This window comes from Eucalyptus grandis, chromosome 6, assembly GCF_016545825.1.
Source record: "Eucalyptus grandis isolate ANBG69807.140 chromosome 6, ASM1654582v1, whole genome shotgun sequence".
Taxonomy (NCBI): Eukaryota; Viridiplantae; Streptophyta; class Magnoliopsida; order Myrtales; family Myrtaceae; genus Eucalyptus; species Eucalyptus grandis.
In genome coordinates this window covers 26,311,841-26,331,969 of record NC_052617.1, presented here as the reverse complement: position 1 = coordinate 26,331,969, position 20,129 = coordinate 26,311,841, and the positions used below count along the sequence as shown (strand labels likewise).

The 20,129-nt window shown below is 39.9% G+C and overlaps 2 protein-coding genes across 4 annotated transcripts; both read left to right on the top strand.

Moving 5' to 3' along the window:
- The first annotated feature begins 6,442 nt into the window (after positions 1 to 6,442).
- On the top strand, positions 6,443 to 15,348 carry LOC104449095 (uridine kinase-like protein 3). 3 transcript variants are annotated; one of them, XM_039315050.1, is made up of 15 exons: positions 6,443 to 6,664; positions 7,377 to 7,558; positions 8,022 to 8,113; positions 9,049 to 9,118; positions 9,420 to 9,538; positions 10,201 to 10,297; positions 11,610 to 11,689; positions 12,323 to 12,517; positions 12,666 to 12,749; positions 12,858 to 12,918; positions 13,500 to 13,560; positions 14,135 to 14,228; positions 14,342 to 14,406; positions 14,769 to 14,859; positions 14,969 to 15,348. In XM_039315050.1, the coding sequence occupies exons 2-15, from the start codon at positions 7,402 to 7,404 to the stop codon at positions 15,143 to 15,145; spliced, it is 1,443 nt and encodes a 480-aa protein (XP_039170984.1). In that variant the 5' UTR covers positions 6,443 to 6,664; positions 7,377 to 7,401; the 3' UTR covers positions 15,146 to 15,348. The 3 variants fall into 3 exon arrangements, with proteins under 3 accessions (XP_039170984.1, XP_010061417.2, XP_010061418.2); XM_010063115.3 differs by having other exon boundaries at positions 6,444 to 6,664; positions 14,342 to 14,413; positions 14,777 to 14,859; XM_010063116.3 differs by having other exon boundaries at positions 6,453 to 6,664; positions 7,385 to 7,558; positions 14,342 to 14,413; positions 14,777 to 14,859.
- A 579-nt stretch (positions 15,349 to 15,927) lies between these two features.
- On the top strand, positions 15,928 to 17,747 carry LOC104449094 (fructose-bisphosphate aldolase, cytoplasmic isozyme 1). The gene is made up of 3 exons (XM_010063113.3): positions 15,928 to 16,089; positions 16,355 to 17,037; positions 17,150 to 17,747. The coding sequence occupies exons 1-3, from the start codon at positions 16,062 to 16,064 to the stop codon at positions 17,510 to 17,512; spliced, it is 1,074 nt and encodes a 357-aa protein (XP_010061415.1). The 5' UTR covers positions 15,928 to 16,061; the 3' UTR covers positions 17,513 to 17,747.
- The last annotated feature ends 2,382 nt before the right edge of the window (positions 17,748 to 20,129 follow it).

The window sequence follows — 20,129 nt, the reverse complement described above, 5'->3', positions numbered from 1 at the left end:
GCAGACTACACAACATGTCCTATGAGCCGAAGATCTATTACAGGCTTCTGCATTAATCTTGGAGAATCTCTTCTTTCATGGAAGACTAAGAAGCAAGCAACCGTATCATTATCCTCAGCCGAAGCAGAGTATCGAGCCATGGCAAAGACTACCTGTGAGATTGTATGGATACGGGGATTACTTCAGGATCTCGGGATAAAATTGAAGGGTTCGACAAAATTGTTCTGTGACAATGATGCGGCGCTCAAACTTGCAACGAATCCCATAGTGCATGAAAGAACGAAGCATATAGAAGTGGATTGTCATTTCACTCGAGATAAAATTCAAGAAGGGATAATTGAGACAAGAGGAATTGGAACAGTAGAGCAACTGCGGATGTTTTACCAAGCATTTATGTCAAAGACAACATGCATATCTATTGAGCAAGCTAGGTGTCTTAGATATCTACCTAGGCCACCGCCTTAAGGGGGAGTGTTGGAAGATATGCATTAGATCGAATCCTGAGATATGTTTGGAATCTTGGTTGATTATAATTGTGCATAAATTAGTTAGGAAATTAGATTATGATTTTATTATGATTTCCAAGATATATTTTTTCCATAAATTGTATCTAGTACGTATTATAATTACAAGAGAAATGTACAGCAGAATATAGAATGAGAATACAATTCTTCCACATTCCTCTCGTCTTCTTCCAATATTTCGTCTCCTTTCACAAGTGTATCGATTTAATGTTTCAGTAGTCAAAAAATTAATTTTGAATAAATTTACTACATATGTACTAATTTGATATTTTTAGCGATATCAACCCATTTTTTAATTATTAGATTTAAAAAAAAATAAGGAAAGCTTGTTTAAACATGCTAGCTTGTTGATAAGCTCAAGCTCAAGTTGACAAAATGCTCAAGTAGCTCAAACTCAAATTTGACTTGACCAAATATTTGAGTAGCTCGAAATTAAGCAAGTCAATCTCAAGTGGTCATCAAGTTGGACAAAGCAAGAGTTCGAGCTACTCGTGTATAGAACTTGACCTAATTCCACCTCTATGATTATCTTCAATCCGAAACATGTCCTTACATACCATTGCAAGATTTTCACAAGTACACTTCGCAAGATGATTGAAATAATAGAGTTAAGGGTTTTTGAATAAATAGTTTCGACCTTTTATACACACAAAAAAAGGTATCTCATCAAGATTAACCATTCTCACCGATTTACAATGCATCTATTTATGTTAGTTAATCATGTGAGCTAATATCAATTTACATGATGCACGTATGTTGTAAGATATTAGAAAGCATTTCTATACAACAAATTTTAATTGAAACGTCATCGAATGTGCCCAATCATGTATCACTTTCAATAAATATGTCATAATCCCATCAGATGGAAATTTACTGTAACACGCTTAGGAAACAAAAAAAATTGTAAAATTGATGATGCTATATCTTAATCAAGAATAATTTCACCACCAATCTCGAATATATGACATTATGACAAGTTATCATAATATAATGAAGTTTTAGAAAAATAAAATAAAATAAATAAAAGAGGCAACAAACATTTATCGATTAGTAAATTTAGTACGTGGTTCATCATCATATAATAAATTCATTGACCGATTATGGCCGCCCAAATTAGGGGCATGCATGGAAATTGGACCAATTAGACCAAATTGATCGGTTCTAAGCAGAAAATATTTTCCAGTTATTTTTCTAGATGTCGGATCGATCCGACAGGAATGATGTTCTTTTTAATCTTTTGAAAATGAGGGAGATTGCCAAAGCTCGGGCTCCTAAATTGGACCGATCCAACGGGTAATCGGACCAACCCTAGCCCAGAGCATACGTGGGGACAGCAACAGCCTACCTAGAGTCTTGGTGGGAGGTCAATGTGATTCGACGTCAGGTGGGGCCCAAAGCTTTCCCCTCGAAATAAAGTCGAATTCCTGCAGCAAAATAAATCGTCTTTTTCACGTAAATTTCCCGCCCTTCACCTGCCTGGCCCCACCCTAAGAAAATGCTTAACGGGGAGGGAGAGAGAGAGAGAGAGAGCGCCTAACGCAACTTCTCTTTTAGTGCTTAACTTCTTTCTTTAGTATAATAGTAAGTAGTTCGTTAACGTATGCCGACAAACCCTTTTTATAATCCTTAAAAAAAAAGTTGTGCAATCATAATATTTGATATTTTCTTTAAAAATACATATATATATTTTTGAATTTCATTAGTGAATCCAATCTACATAAGATAAAATCATCTAAAACTAGATGATGTTTCATTTTAGTTTTACATTTTGGGCTTTTGACTTTCGACTTTTTGGCTTTTGCTTTAATCTATATAAGTGGATGCTAAATTGGTCTACTTAAAAAAATGTAAATACTAATGTTTAAATTATTTCATGCCAAAGCCAAAGCCAATCCCAAACAGTAGGTTTGGGGGCTTGTCGAATGAAAGTGATCGAGTGTGGGTTGTTAGATTGACAATCATCATCGTTTGTTGGATCAAAAATGATTTTAATCATATTTTTTTTAATAATTCTGCCGTGTTTCAACTCTTGGCACGGTAAACAAGTCCTGGGGCTTGGTTTGGTTTTTGTTCCCTAGGACTGTTTGGAATCCCTCATGCTTATATTGCTCTAAGATGAAAATAGGATGAGAGAAGAAATGAAATAGCGCCACATAGTTATTTTTTTCCATTATGTTTGAGAAATGGTATTGAAAAAAAAATAATGAATATTAAACGTAACTCTTGAAAATGATGCATTAGGATGTTAGAAAAAGTTAAAAGTACACTAGGGATGGAAAAAGATGTGGCGAAAAAGACGGCCATCATCCTTTCGGATGCACATGACACGTCAAAATTGAAATAGAAAGTCGGACGCAATTAAAATTCATTGTCAACTAACGCGATAGATCTTTAATAGATATTGAACTTTTTCCTTCTCTTAATAAAAAAATAAGCAATGGTTGGCTCTAGTAGCGACCCGAGGAAGATGGAGAATTTGATTCCTCATCTTCTTAAAGGAGTTGGGATGAGGATAATTAGGGCATGCATGTTTGTGTTTCTTTTTGTTGTTCATGAATAGATTTTTTGTTTTTTTTTTTTTCGAGAATAAATAAAAAAATAAAAACGCGTTTGTTTGCGTTTTTCTTTTCAAAATATGTTTTTTTGTTTGGGGAACAAAATTAGAATGTAAATAAGAAAAAAACAAAAAAGTTATTTTTTTGTTCCAAAATACACTTTTGAAGAATTGAATGAATAAAAAGTTATTTTTTTCTTATTATTTTCTTCTTTTTTTCTTTGGTCGGTTCTTTGGCCTTGGCTATGACCGGCGACCAATCGTTGAGGGCCGGCGACCTCGCCGGAGGGTCGCCGGCCCCGGCGAGGCTCAACCTTGCCGGCACGGGCGAGGCTCGGTGAGCTCGGGCTCGCCCGCATGGGGCGAGGCTCGGCGAGCTCGGACTCGCCGGATCCGGGCGAGCCCGAGCTTGCACGGCCAAGGCGAGGCCAAGCCTCGCCCAACCACGTCGAGGCTTGGCCTCGTCGGGGGCCGGCAAGCCTCGCCGTGGTGGGTGAGGCCGTGGCCCTTGTCGGCCGGTCGCCGGCCATGGCCGAGGCCGGTGACCAACCAAAAGAAGAAAAAAAGAAAAAATAAAAAAAGAAAAATAAAATAAAAATATTAAAAAATGAAAAGAAGAAAAAAAACAAATTTACCAAATGTGTTTCTATTCATTTTTTATTCTTATAACAAGTTTACCAAACACGTCTTTCTAGTAAAAAATTGTTCTTCGGAACAAAAATAATTTTTTCTATTTCTTTCTATAACACTTTTTGAACAAAAATACAAATAAACGCGCCCTTAGCTTCAAACATGGATTTCAACTATCATGTCTTACAAAGAGATAAGACAAAATCCACCGGTGGGTAACTGATTGGTTTGGCTTTGGACATTTCATCGCAGAGGTCCGAAGGTCGAAACTCCATAACTGCTAACACGTTTTAAGTGGGGGTATGGTGGTGGGGTCCTGTGTTAGTCTTCCCGAGATATAGGGGCCCGGTCCTTCGGTGCTGTCCGAGCTCGGGAGGCTCGTGGTAGAGTTCTCGGTTACCAAAAAAAAAGATAAGACAAAAGTCAGAAGTGATTTTAGAAAAAATTAAAAGCACACTAGGACTGGAAAAAGAAATAGTGAAAAAGACTTGCCATAATCCTTTCGGATGCATGTGACACGTCAAAATTGAAATAAAAAGTCAGAACAACAGTCCTTTAACACAATTAAAATTTATCGTCAAGTAATGTGATAGATCTTCAATAGACATTGGATAGCACTTTCTCCTCTTAATAAAGAATATTGGATTACTAGTACGTCGCCCTCTAGCACAATTTTGCATCGTGTCGTTCGTACACCGGATATTAATTTTCGAAGAAGGTTTTCCTCAAGTGATATGCCGTGGAGAGGCGATTGATCTTAATGACCTCGTAAGAAAATACAATAGGAGTCCATACTTGGTCTAATCAAGGGGATGACTCGAGCATACTGAGTTGGATCAAACCAAAAGGTCATTGTCTCGATCCATTCATAGACCATGACCCACGAACACAAGAAAATATGGAAATCTCTTCCATAAATAATTAATCCCCAGTGTACCTAAGTGAGTATAACTAGAGGTATCCAAACTTAACCGAATAAAATTTTTTGGATGTTTTTGGTTCAGCTTGAGTAATGGGAAAAATAACTTTCCTTTTTGCCAATTATGACCTGAACCATTGAAGCACATCACCCTACTTGTTTTATGAATCGCCTACTTTGTTATTGTCTTTTAAAGGCGTGAATGATAACTATTTTGTTTCATAAATCAATTTATGTTCAAGAAATAAGCTTTTCTATTCTAATTTATTGAACAAATGTCTAAGAAAAAATGCGCGTTTCATAATGACATAAAATTTCTCCCTCTTAAAGTATGGATGGCGGGCGGCGATAGCAAATGCCGACCTTCGACTAGCAATAGTGGCTTCAAGCGATGGCAAGTGGACGGTTGGCTAGTAGTGAGAGGGAGTAGTAATAATGGTTTTTATTTTTCATTTTTATCTCAGAAATAAAGAAATATAAGATTTTTTTTCTTTTGATTTTTGTTCTAAATATATTTATGGACTAAATATTTGTTTCAAAAATAAAAAAATAAAATTACATTACCAAACAAATTTATATTCTAAACACGTTTTCAAGAACATAAAAATAGTTTCGGGTCGACCGTATATATATAATAATTATCGTTTGCACTCTAAAAAACCTGTAATAGTTATCGTTTGCACTCTAAGAAACCTGTACCCCATCCCCTTTCTCCCTCTCTCCTTCTCTTGGGTGGTGGTGGTGGCGGCGGTGGTGGGTGGCAACCACTTCTTGTTGATGATGATGGCGAATGGATGGTGCTGACGCTGCACTGTCGAGTTCTTGAAAATAAATTAATGCCCCTTCCCAATTTCTTTGTTTCATTTCTTTTTAAATAAATATTTCGACATTTTTTCCTGATTTTGTTCATTTTATTGGGTGGGCGTGGGCTCACTTCCTGAGTGCAGAGACCTGAAGATTTTAGGCGGAGCAGAGGAACTTCATGCTCGAACGGTGGCGTCCGAAAAAGAAAACAAATGCAAATCCGAGAACGGAACTAAACTGAACTGAATCACATTTTCAATTGGAGTCATATTTGGGTTTCGGTTCAATTCAGGTGTCGGGACCAGCAAACCTAGTATGACCCGGTCATGGTCGCTGTTTCAATGCCAACCGCACAATTTTCAGGTCAATCCAATCCATAGTTATTGTTCACGAATTTTTCACGTTGGGAGGATCCTTGAAAACTCGGGCGAAAAAAAAAAAAAAAAAAAAAACGACCCGGTCATTGGAAAACCCACCCAACAATTTAAATCACAGCCGTCGATCATCCGATTCGGGTCCGGGCTAATGAATTTCTCGATGTCGGGCGATCCTCTCGGCAAGTGCGCGCTCAGGAGTGGGGTGGGGGCGGCCCGTGGGGCCCACCCCGCGGCGCGACATCCAGCCTGTCGTCCTCCGACAAAGGCAAGGCGGGGGGGCCCGGTGGGCCCCACGTCCGATTCGGCGCCACCGTGGATTTCGGTATCTCCGAGTCGTGTCCCGATCGGATCCACGCCCCCACGCACCCAAAAAAACCGCATCGGATTTTTCACCCGCGCACCGCACCGCAGCCCACATGTACGGACGCGATGACTAGCGACAGCAGTCGCCCGACCGGCCCCGCACGAATCACGAGGAATCTGGCCGATCCGAGCGAGTGGCACCCCTCCGTAATTTCCTCCCAACTCCGGGCCCAGTTTCCGCCACCCCCACCCCGACCCCCGCGCTACGAAATTTCTCTCTCCCCACTCCCCCTCCCCCTCCCAACGTCTCCCTCCCCCACTATAAAAATCCCAATCGTCTGCATCAGGACACTCCTCTCTCGCCGCAGCTCAAGGACAAATCGAGGAAAACGAGGAGAAAGCAAAGAAGAAGGAAGAAGAAGACGACGAATCCCCACCCCGAAAATCCGAGATAAAATATCTATCTCGTCTCTTCCTGCGCGCTCGCCGAAGGCATTTCCCCCCGGTCCGGATCGTCCGCCCGCCGATCTCCCGCCCCTTCCTCCGCCGCCAGGTGAGAGCTCGAATCTCGGCCCCGATTCGGTTCCCCCGATCGCGGTTCCTCCGATCGCGATCGGCATTGGGCGCGCCGCCGCGAGGCTTTTTGTTGTCCGTCGGCGCCGGGGAGACGTGGGGCGATCGAATGCGGAGGCGGAGCGGATTCGTTTGATTCGTTGTTCTTCCGTCTCCGATACGAAACTCGGGCGTCGCTTTGGAGACCGCGACGTCGGTGGTGTAGCGGGCTTCCTTTTCGTTTCCTTCTTTTCTTGCTTTTTTTATTCTCGGTTGGAAAGGTCGACGACTTCCTCACGTATCTACCTCCGCGGAGGTATCTGTGTACGTGTACAAGATTACAAGTTTTGGGACGGGGCGAGTTGGGATAGTGGGTCACCTCTTGGTGTGACTTGGGCCGGTGCTGTTTTCGTTTGACCTGTGTTGATACTTGATTGTGGTGCCGTGGGCGTATTATAATGGGAATTAAGTAGTGTGTTTAAAAAAAGTGTTCCGGGATCGAATCTCGTTTTATTAATGGGTCGATGGAGACGTTTGTGCAAATTTCGATAACTTTATGCGATCTGAAAAAGTTACAAGCTTTGATTTTTGAATTTTTTTTTTTTTGATTCTGTCTGTATATAAAAGAGAGAAGCAGGATGAGTAGTGACAGAGCGGTGCTGAGATTCGCACAGCTATTTTGATATCCGTACTCATGAGTCTCAAATGTTCAGTTTTTCAGTCCAGTTCTTTCCCTACATGGATTCCCCATCAGTTGTGGACATGATAGAGGCCTCCTCAGGGGCTCACTTTTCGGGATTTCACATGGATGGGCTGCAGACAAGACATGTGGTGGAGCCGCCGTCGACCTCCATGGCTGAGTCTGAAAACATGCACATGCAGCCATTTGTAATTGGTGCGCGTGTCTACTTGGGTCTTAGCCTAGGACACTCTCTTAAATGCATGCTTATAGAGTAGTTATGAAAAGTGCTTTAATAGATTGATTTTGAGTTAAATGCACTGGCATGTTTAGTATTCCCCTCACTGAAATAATAAAGGGTAACTCATGACATGAAAGCTCAGAGAATATTTCCAGTTGAAATTTTCGAAATTTTCAAGTAGCACTTGCCTTGATATCCTCTTTTGTCCACGGCCTTGATATCATTGTTTCTGCACCTCTTGCTATCTATGAGTGTCGACATGTTGTGAAGTTAAATTATTGCAAAGGTCTCATCAGTTTTAGAATTTCCACATCGCAAATTACAGTTTCCATTTCCAGAACGATCATGATGGTGGATCACTGTTGTTCCTGCATCTTCTGTGAGACTTTTTGACATTGAGGGCAAAAGCTCAGTAGCTCTTAAATGTTTGACTTGCAGGAGTTGCTGGAGGGGCTGCAGCTGGAAAAACTACAGTTTGTGACATGATCATTCAGCAGCTTCACGATCAACGTGTTGTTCTTGTTAACCAGGTATTTCTTCTTAGTTCGTTTTGTGGTTAAGCATGAGAATTTTTAACTGTGACTCTTGTATTGCCTTCTGAGATCGAACATGGGATTGTCTTGTAGAAATGACTAGTGTGAAGATAGGGACTTCTCTTCATTCTTCATTAATATGAGGCTATGTGATATTATTTCTTATTTTTTTGAGATGTTATTCCAACTTGTTGACTCTGCTTCCTTCCCCTTTCCGTTTTTTCTTTTCAGCCTAGTCATTACTTTCTATTTGACCTTGTTTCTTTTTTAGTGAAGAGTCATCATATTAAATTGTCTCCATTCCTAAAACTCTAATTAGTAGTTGCAATTATTTGGAACTTGATAATACAATTAAAGAGGAAGCACAGCATCTTCTTTTCTGATAAAAGATTTTAAGTATTACCTGTAGTCAATAGTAGATGAATGACGAGGCCTTCACTTGTCTTTTACACTAAAGAGAGACCTGTTTGAGTTGGAGGGTATTTGTATACAATACAAGGGCTGGCACCATCTTGAAGCTTTCTCTAGAAACTTGTGTTTCAAATTGTTGAAAGATGTAATACTGAAGATCTTCATAATCGAAAACATAAAACGTTTGCCAATGAAGTTACATTTTATTTGGACCTATTAAATGGGTCACCGGAATCCTTGAGTTTCTCCATCTAGTTGCCGCTATTTTTTTAATTTTTTGTGATCTGGTTTCTGACATTTCTTTTAGGACTTTTTAGTTGTCATTATCTTGTGCCCCTCAGTTTTGCAATACCAGACTGGTGAGCTTGGTTTGGTGTAGGTCACATTACTGTGGTCATTTCTCTTACTCTTTGCTGCTGAAAGAATATACATGATCACCTCCGTGTTGCGTAACTTTGTACATTTTTATTTACTGTCCAAGGAATTTTATTGAGTAAACATATCTATATATGACGTGGCAGGATTCTTTCTATCATAACTTAAGTGAAGAGGAACTTTCACGAGTCCATGAGTACAACTTTGACCATCCAGGTGAGGATGCCTTTAATGTATTATATACATCAGATATGCGGGATCAATCATATCATCTATATCCAAGCACTTTATTGACAATTATCTTGCTGTTCAGATCCTTATTTGTTAATAATAACTGTGATTGTAAACTGTTATTTGTTTATTTGGTATTGTGATCCTTATTTGTGTGTAACTAGTTGGCTTTTAGACTTTATGGGAGAGAGTCACTAGTCTTGAAACTGTGCTACAGCCATGATACTTATTGATAGCAGGATGATGTCAATATTTCTATTTAAAGTTATCTCCTGTCTATTTTCAGATGCTTTTGACACTGAACAATTGCTATCTTCCATGGACAAGTTGAGGCATGGGCAGGCAGTAGATATCCCAAATTATGACTTCAAGAGTTACAAGAACAATGTGTTTCCAGCAAGAAGGGTATGGCTATCTCATTCATGGACTTTGAAAGACATGCCATTAGCATATTACTTTCTTATATGGGTGATTAATTTTGACCTTGAAACACATGGGGCATATGATACAACTACTTTTGGGCCGATGCTCAAAGTTTGACTTCCTTGGTTATTTTCTTTCCTCAATTTGCATGCATTCTAGCATCACATGTCTAGCATCTCTCCCCTATTAAAGCACAGATGTTTCCATGTTGAAAGAGCTATCTCATGAATTAATTGGTATATTTCACAGAAAGATATTCAGAACTGGGCATTGGAAATGTTTATGTGAGTTTCCATTTCTCCTTCATAAATTTGCTTTTTGATGGAAACAAGTCCAAGCACAACCAAATGGTGAAGCTGAAGTGTCTTTGGATGCAATAGTAGTTCCAATTGTCTTGTTGAATTCGTTTACCTGCTATGTCTTGGGAGGTCTTTTGGCATGTTAACTTTCTCTTATGGGAAACTTTACAATTGGGTCAAGTGGCCTCTAGCATAATTGTCTGTCTTTTCTAATTAAAATAAAGGACGTGTACTTTTATACTCTACAAACTCATTTCCCAGATTAATAAGAACTGTAATTGCAATCGTACGGTCCTTTCAAATTAAGATAGTTTGTTCCCATCATTATATTCATCCTACATGCAGGTCAATCCGTCTGATGTTATAATTTTGGAAGGCATACTAATTTTTCATGATCCTCGTGTTCGGGAGTTGATGAATATGAAGATATTTGTTGATACAGGTTTGTTCCTTCTCTCTATGACCAGAAGGTCACATTTCACTAAAATAAAAAAATACAGTATTTCCATGAAAGTGATCTCTTTGTTATGTTCTAAGGGCTCCTTCAATAAAACAGAAAATAAGTAGAGAAGTGTCAACTTTTAAAGTAGCCCTTATCAAGGGGGCTCATTTTAGCATGGTATCTGAACCAAGTTTCACCCTGAGTTTGTTTCACATACGGCTCCCTTTCGTTAATTCCTCGTGTCTTTTTTAGTTCAGTTTGCACAGAGATGGGGTGTTAAAGTACCACAAATTCCTTGTCCGTGGAGTCTCAACGTGCCTTATATGCATGTAGTCCTTACAACTAATAGCTTAAGTTTTTTGTTCGAATATTCTAAGATTGACTATCTTAAATGTTGAAAGTAGAAAGAAAAAGTTATTCGACAATACTTGAAGAGTTAGTGGGTAATATCAGTAATCTCTCGCCAAATCTTATGGATAATATTGGTAAGTTTTGTCACTTGTAATTGTAACATCCTAGGTCTCATTAGATCCCTCTCATTGAAGGAATTAGTTAACCCTTCTTTACCTAACCCATCAGTGAGTTTTTGACTTAATTGGGTTATTTTGAGTCAAAACTAGTTACGATTACCAAACAAGCCTAATCCTATTAAGTTCTGGGTGTTTTGATTTTCAGCACGGAGTGAGATTATCCAATAGGCTCTAAGGAATGAATGTTATCCTGTAGCTTGTGTTTTTTTTTTTTTTTTTAATTATTTGTAGATTTCACTGAAAGACTTTTTACAGATTGTCAATCTATAACACGCAACAAGCAGTGGGTATATTGGACTTGAACAAGTTACTGTTCTGTTGTGCTCAGAACATTCAGTTCAAATATGGAAATTGGTGTATTTGGGTGCTGAAGGTTTAATTATTTGAAATCCTTATATAGTCAATTTGATTATTTAAAGGTATTGCTAATGCTTTCACAGATAGTATCTGAGTATTAGATGCTTGATGCTTGTCTTCTTGCTGTGTCATTGTCTCCCAACTCCATAAATAGATCTTCAAGATGAAAAATAAAAGGCTTTCAAATCACCCTGTGGGAAAGAGCACTAGAACCAGTGTGAAAACTGAACCAGCCCCTATTGCACAATTGTTGAGCGAAGACGAGGAAATGTCAACTAAGTGACTTATCTCTTTCTCATTCTTCAATATACCTTTTCTTTTATGATTTTCCCAATATTTTTGGTAATCTTTAGCATGTAGAATTTCTAGTTCTTTTTCGTGTTACTAAGTTGAAATGTTATTTCACATTGCAAATTTCAGTGCAGATGCTGATGTGCGTCTAGCGAGGAGGATAAGACGTGATACTGTTGAGAAGGGAAGAGATATTGGTTCAGTTCTTGATCAGGTCAGATGCTCTTCCTTCTTCTTGTTCTTCCTCTTCTTCCTCTTCTTCTTCTTCTTCTTCTTCTTCTTCTTGGGTAAATCATGTTAATTTGGTTCTACAAGTAATTTGTTACCTTGATGCAATGCTAGTATCGTTTGACATGTACATATTGAGTTGACTAAACATTTTACATCAATTAGCTAAATAACCCCCCCAAAAAAAAAAAATTGCCATTGTGAATTTTTTCATTAGTAAAACTAGGTGCATTAAAAGATCTTGAACTTGCTTTTTGTGGTTCAGCGTCCCTCTAGAGCAGGTAGATAAGAAATGTTGGAAAACTTGATAGATCTTATGCAAGACCTGCTGCTAGAGGAAGAACTGCTCATTTCAAGTAGAACAAGACATATGCTGGCCACAGAAAAAGGAAACTGACAAGTAAAGAATTTGCTATTTTCAAAATATAATTTGCCGCACGCATTCTGTGTTGACAGTATAATTAAAGACTCTGTACAGCAAAATATTTAAATCTCTCAGCAACATCCCCAAAGTTCCAATTATTCTTTTGCGTGTTCAAACATGCACAGACATCATGTTTAGGATGGTTATTGGGGGTTTCTTACATCAGTTTTCGATGTGTCTTCGAATTTGATGCAGTACTCAAAATTTGTGAAGCCTGCTTTTGATGATTTCATTCTTCCAACAAAGAAGTATGCCGATATTATTATACCCAGAGGAGGAGACAACCATGTAGCTGTTGATCTGATTGTACAACATATAAGGACGAAGCTTGGTCAGCATGACTTGTGTAAAATATACCCAAATTTGTATGTCATCCAATCAACTTTTCAGGTATCATCGACCTTCTATATTTTTTAATTTCATAAGTCTTTTTTCTGAGCTCTAAATGGCAAAATTATGCTATGTTCGTGTTCACTCTTTCATGTTCATTTACAATTTTAACATTCCAGTATCCACTCATGCCTTCAGTCTTTTGCAGATACGGGGTATGCATACTTTAATACGCGATTCTCAAACGACAAAGCATGACTTTGTATTTTATGCTGATAGATTGATTCGTTTGGTGAGCATATGTTTCTTCTATGACTTTGATGATTTATTCACTTTTGTGTTTAAAATGTGATTTTTGGTTCTTTGAATCTAAATATTCAGTCTTCTGTGTGTCAATTAGGTGGTAGAACATGGCTTGGGGCATCTACCATTTACGGAGAAACAGATTATCACTCCGACTGGTGAGCCAATACCTTGCTGATCTTTTTTATTTAGCCAAACAATTACTTCCTGAATGGTTGGTGCTACGTAACTTTTCATTTCTTATCTGGCAATATACATCAAACGGTTACTGGATGCTTGTGCACCATCACATGAAGGACAACATGTTTGCAGCCACTTTTTTCTGTTAAGAGTATTTGTGCTTGTTACGTAAGCTAGTTGGTATCTAATGGCTATGAAATTATTTCTTCCTTTGCTACATATTTAGCTATTACTATGGAAGAGTTCATTGTACTGAATAATGTCCTTATGTTTTGAGAAACTGTATGATATTTCATTTCAATATCTATTCACATATAAAGTGCAGATTTCTTATCTCTTTTTTTCTTAAAAGAGAGGTATATTTACACAGTAGGTATTCATTCTGTGTATTTCTGGCTAATATTGATAACAGGGGTGTGGGACGAAGAGAACATATTTGATTTGGGAGCTCTTTGCTTGCATGACTTTGTGGTGTTTTTCTTTTCTTTTTATTTATTTATTTATTTACCCAAGTGCTAGCATGTCTTTTAGATTGATTTCCATGTTTGTGTCATTGCAGAATCAGTATATAGTGGTGTAGACTTCTGTAAGAGATTATGTGGTGTCTCCGTCATCAGGAGGTAATTTTTTTTGCTACATAGTTCGAAACTTTTGGATCTAATCTATCGTTGCCTGCTTGCAAATTTACAATTCTATGCAAGTAAAGGTAATGGTATACGACATTGTTGTGATTAATTATCCATCTTTGGCTGCCACTGGTCTCGTACATTTATAGGCACTTACAGTGTTTGTTTATCATACCAAAAGAAAAAAGAAAAGAAGTTGTACTTGCATCAATCTGTGTATGCACATCTATCTTATATATTAGAATAAGCAGAAACTAACTCACTGCTTGTTGCAGAGTTATTCTGCACTTACTTTTTTGAACATACGTGTCTCTTCAATTGTATCAAGCTTGTCCTTTCCTAAATTAAAGCTCTACTTATAATTTTTGTCGCAAAACCTTTAAGTTCTTAAGGTTCTACCTTTGTCCACAATGCTGTGTATAATAATACCTTCAATTTAATTGGTTTGCTGGTGTTGCAAATCTTTTGGAGTTGGGTACAAGTATACATATCAGTTGTATCTTTTGTTAAAGAGAAACTCAAGTTAGCACCATATAAATTATTTATTGTCTTTTTGAATCGATTTTAGTGGTGAAAGTATGGAGAATGCTCTCCGAGCGTGTTGTAAAGGGATCAAAATAGGGAAGATTCTCATCCACAGGGAAGGTGACAATGGCCAGCAGGTGTCTCTCTCTTTCTCCTTCCTACCTGTGCACATGTTTACTCAGGCATGATTTCAGATTTTTGTGATGTACTTTGTCTTGCATCTTAATTTCTTTGCTTTTGTGATTCCCAGCTAATATATGAGAAATTGCCAAAAGACATTGCGGAGAGGCATGTCCTGTTGCTGGATCCAATTCTGGAACAGGTTTGTGTTTTCACAAAGAAAAATCAGTGTAAACTTTGCTGAAGTTATGATATTGGCAAGCATTGTTTACTTTCAATCCAAAAGAACCCGAAATGGTTTGTGAAAGTTCTAGAATCTCAATGTTGTCTGTATCGTCCATTGTGCGTGCACCCAATCAAGTGATCCTAGTCCGTGCTATCAACCCTCTCTCTTTGTTATTTTTCTCTGGATAATATGTTACACTTCTGTTCTATAAAAGCCAGCCTGTGTCAGGCTTCCAGAATACTTGCCCTTTTCCTGTCCTTTGCATTAGAATATGCTGTGTTGTCAATCGACTTCCGTGGTAAATATCCGTAATGATATTCTCCTCTCTCTACTCTGCAGGCAATTCAGCCGTTCAAGCTATTTCTTTGCTTATACGGAAGGGTGTTCCAGAGCCAAACATCATATTTCTCAACCTCATCTCTGTGAGTTAGATACGCTGGTCCCCCTCCCCAATTCAGCCCTGAACTTTGTGATACCGTTACTTAACTAGGGCATTTCCTCAACCCTGTTCATTTTCATTTCTCTTACCAGGCACCTCAGGGGGTGCACGTGGTCTGCAAAACCTTCCCAAGAATCAAGATTGTCACATCTGAGATCGACACCGGTTTGAATGAAGATTTCCGTGTCGTCCCTGGCATGGGTGAATTTGGAGACCGATACTTTGGCACTGATGACGATGACGAACAGGCGGTGGACCCTGCACTATAGTTCACCTCAGAGCTGCTGCTCGTGCAGTTCGGTTCGGTTGGGGGCCCATATTCATGTTTTACCCCATTTACATGGGAGATAAGCATAATTTTTTGATAAAATGATGTATTTGTGTTTGTATTTTCACTTGCAAAACAATTTTGTCTCCATGGACTTCATAATTTCTCTATTTAATCCTTGAGAAACCTCCCAATTTTCCTCTCCGTGTTTTTATAGAAGGGCTTGTGGGTCCCCATGAAGTACCCGTTACTTAATTTCAAATCTGCCGTAGAAAGGCCTGCAAGGAGCGAGGCAGGTGCACGAAATCAACTGTCACCTTACATCTTTTGTCTCCTGTTCCTTTTTCCCCTTTGGGCAGAAACCCACCATTCTCAAATCAAAAGCATCCTGAATTTAAACCGACCGTCGTTTTGGCAAAAGATATTGACCGTAAACGCAATATCATCATGCACAGCTTCTTTTATTTCCTGTGTTTTTGTGGGCAAAAAGTCATGCCTATTCTCGAATGCCCAGAGAGAGAGAGGGAGAGAGATCAAAGGTGTACTTTGTTTTTAGTCGGAGTAGAAGCCAAATAAGTACATTTGGTGCCTGAGCAGCCCATAGGACGGTCGAAGAGAGACCGGATTATGAAGTAGAGCCATTCCACACAAATTTGTTCCGAGCTCATTCGGAGGAGTGGGTGAATCTACTGGACGAGCGACACGTGGCGAGGGAGGGATCACTCGTCGCTTTATCCGAGGATGATAACCTTCGCAGGGATAATAGCTCGACACGTGTCGGGGGGTGACACGGTGGATTCTGCTAGTATATTCCCTCCCCAAGCGCCGACTTCTCTCTGTATAAGATTTGTAGGGCAATGAGAGTTTGCTTCAGACCTTTCTCCCTCTATCCGCTTCTTCCTCGAAGCTAACAAACCATGTCTGCCTTCGTGGGAAAGTATGCAGGTACTCTCTCTCTCTCTCTCTCTCTCTCTCTCTCTATAATCTTCCAAATAAAGATGGGAGTTATTGAATATAACATGAGTCTACTAAAGGTGGCAAAAGTTATCATCATGGAATTATCACTCAAACTTCCATACAATTGACTTTTTTTTAGTTCTAGCTTCACTCCTCGAGTAGTCTACTGTGTTTAGCATGCTACTTATGATGAACCAATCTCGATGTATCTGCATCAAGATCCATTCTTAACCAGAAAATGTTCTTTCCTCAGATGAGCTCATCAAGACCGCCAAGTACATCGCCACCCCCGGCAAGGGAATTCTGGCTGCGGACGAGAGCACTGGCACCATTGGCAAGCGCCTAGCCGGCATCAACGTTGAGAACATCGAGTCGAACCGCCAGGCTCTCCGTGAGCTCCTCTTCACCTGCCCCAATGCCCTGCCCTACCTCTCCGGTGTCATCCTCTTTGAGGAGACTCTCTACCAGAAGACGTCCGAGGGGAAGCCGTTCGTCGAGGTCCTCCAAGAGAACAATGTCATCCCCGGCATCAAAGTGGACAAGGGTACTGTCGAATTGGCCGGGACGAATGGCGAGACCACCACCCAGGGATTTGATTCGCTCGGCGCTCGGTGCCAGCAGTACTATAAGGCAGGTGCGAGGTTCGCCAAGTGGCGTGCGGTCCTCAAGATTGGGCCTACCGAGCCTTCGGAACTGTCCATCCAGCAGAACGCGCAGGGTCTGGCCCGTTATGCCATAATTTGCCAGGAGAATGGGCTCGTGCCAATTGTGGAGCCGGAGATACTTACCGACGGGAGTCACGACATCAAGAAATGTGCCGCCGCTACCGAAACCGTGCTCGCAGCTGTTTACAAGGCGTTGAATGATCAACATGTTCTTCTTGAAGGCACACTTCTGAAGCCCAACATGGTCACTCCAGGTTCTGACAGCCCCAAGGTAATCTTTTTCTTGAATATGCATAGTCCAAAACTAGCCACCACCCGAGTAACCACATGTTACCCGGTTCCAACCCAAGCATGAAGAACAATTTTTATAACCATTTGCTCAGGTGCCGCCTGAGGTGATAGCCGAGTACACAGTGACGGCACTCCGCCGGACTGTGCCACCAGCAGTCCCGGGGATCGTGTTCCTGTCCGGGGGGCAGAGCGAGGAAGAGGCGACCCTGAACCTGAATGCGATGAACAAGCTGGACGTGCTGAAACCATGGACGCTCTCCTTCTCATTCGGGCGGGCGCTCCAATCGAGCACCCTCAAGACATGGGGTGGGAAGAAGGAGAACATTGGCAAGGCCCAGGAGGGGTTCCTGGCAAGGTGCTTGGCCAACTCCGAGGCCACTCTGGGCAAGTACACCGGAGGGACCGCTGGCGGGTTGGCCTCTGAGAGCTTGTTTGTGAAGGGATACAAGTACTAGAAGGAGAGAGAGAGAGAGAGAGTCATGCTGGGTGGTTCACTGATTAATCAAAATCAAATTAATTGTGTATTGCAATACTTTATATCTTTTTCTTTTATTATTTCCTCCCTTTCTATGCTTACTTTCAGTACATACTCTGAACCCAAAGCACTGTTTACTCTCTCCAGTCTCTACCAATTATATTGTAACTTGTTCTAAGTACTTTGAACTTTTAGAGGAGTTTTAACCATGGATATGCAGTGTCTTGTCTGGATAATCCATCTGTGTGAATGCCCTTCTGTTGTTTAATCTCTTGGATCTAAGTTATGGTGTGTATTCACTAGATTTTGGGCATTGGCCGATCGGGTTTGGACTATGAGCTTCCAACCATTGCAATTCGTTAACGTTCATTGGTTGGGTGAAAACTCGGAGGAATGCAGATAATACAGAATAGTTCATTGGACAGAAGCTAATTTAATTTGTGTCGATGAGCAGATAAGATCGAAACTATCAACATTCCTAGAGCATCTGCCATGCCCGTTTTTTCTTTGTCTACTCTGGGCTACTACACTTAATCGTGCGTCAAAAGGGCAATCACACTCAATCACGGATCACTCCGTGGCTTTCACAAGGTACACCCGTGATTACTCTGAAGCTATTAATCATCTTGATGTGGAGATCAGACCATTTAAAAGTTGTTCACATGAATATAAAGCACTGACAGTACTTACCATCAGCAAGAAACAGCATGAGAAGATCTTGCCTTACCAATGAGTCAATAAACTCTTTTCAACTGGGCTGTTCTTGAATCTTGGGACGCTTTGTTTGCTAATTTATACCATTGGTTTGACATTGTCTAGCGTTTAGGATATGTATCTTGGTTTAATTGTCTTGAACAAGGACTTGATTTTTCAAAGCTGTCTGTTTTGGGGTTTCTTCTCCTTCGTTTGACTGGCGTTTCTCTCTTTTCCCCCTAGCTTTCTCTACTTGTCTTGCCGTTTCTTGCTATCTTGTTTGTCTCCCTCTCTACTATCCCGAAGCCCATCTTGCCATGTGCTTTCATTATTCGTCAATTGGGATTAGAGGAATACCAAGTTTTAGATAGTGTAGACAGATAGACGTATATGTCTTTATGGTTATAATTATCAGGATTTCTAGAGGTTCATCGAGATTATTATTATTCTTATAATTGAATTATTGAGATTATCAGGGCCATTATGATTGTCTTATTTATCGAGATAATTATAGTAATTTTGATTGTCAGCATTTGCAGTGGAACATTTGACGATCCGTTTAGAAACATTCATCCATGAGAATAGCTAAATGATTGGGGTTTTTCAACCGACTAGATTAGAAAAATTATAGCTAACTGCTCATTTTGGGACTAAGAATATCGTCTTCCTTAGTTTCGTTGTTAATATTTTAGGGTTGAGAATAAAGAAAATAATTCGACTAACATCAAAAGAAGACTAACACGCATAAGGGGTTTTCAGCAGAGAAATTGTCTAATTGGTTATAAATCTATTATATGACTATTAATTCAATCATAAATTTTTCAATCTTGTTAGTTTAGTGCTAAATTTTTTTGCGAAATTTCAATATAATCTTTCGACAATTTCTTCTTTTTTTTTTTGTTGAAAATCATTGACTAGGAGGTACGCCTATGTATGATGGCCAACATAGGATGGCCAATGATGATTGGATCATCAAGTTAATGATTTTTGGTAAAAATTGATTGAAAGGAATACTTTGGAATTTTGGGTAAAAGTTTAGTATTAAATAAAAAATAAAAATTTTATGACTGAATTAGCATCTATACAATAAGTTTTGAGCTCATTAGACAATTTTCCTAGTTTTTAGCTGCATTATTGTTTTAATTTGTGGAGCACTGACAGTCGTTAGTGAAGTTACTTTATTCATAAGATATGTTTACTAGGGGTGTGTTTGATAATGTTCTTGAGAACAAGTGCTTATGTTATTTTATTTCCAAGAATAGAAATAGAACAAAAACATGTTTGGTAAAAAAACATTTCTCGAAATTAGATTTGAAACAGAAATAAAAAATAATAATTATAAAAAAAAAAAACTGCTTCTTGTTCTCAGGAGCAACTCTAGAAACAAGAATCAAGAATCAAGTTTCTTTTTTTCTTTCTCTTCCTCCCTTCTTCCCCTAGTCGATTGCCGGTTGGTGATTGGCTAGATGAGGGCCCCGAGCCTCGCCCAACCACCGCGAGCCTCGCCGATGGCCGGTGAGGCCCCTTGAACCTTGTTAAGGTTGGGCGAGGCTCGCCCTTGCTTAGATCTGGTGAGGCCGAGCCTCGCCCAACCACCGCAAGGGCGAGGCTCGGCCTCGCCTTGGCCAAGTGAGGCCGACGTTGCAATGGCCGCGCGAGGCCAAGACTCACCTAGCCATGGCAAGCCTCGACCTCGTTGGTGGCCGGGCAAGGTCACCTCGCCCAATCACGGCGAGGCTCAAGGTGACCTTCCGGATGGCCGGTGAGCCTCCCATGAGGCCGACCTTGTTGGCCCTTCTGGCTACCGGCTAGAGGAAGGAGAAGAAAAAGAAAAAAAGAAAAAAAGTAATAAAAGTATTAATAAATTAAAAGAAATTCTAAATTCAGGTCGTACCAATCGCATT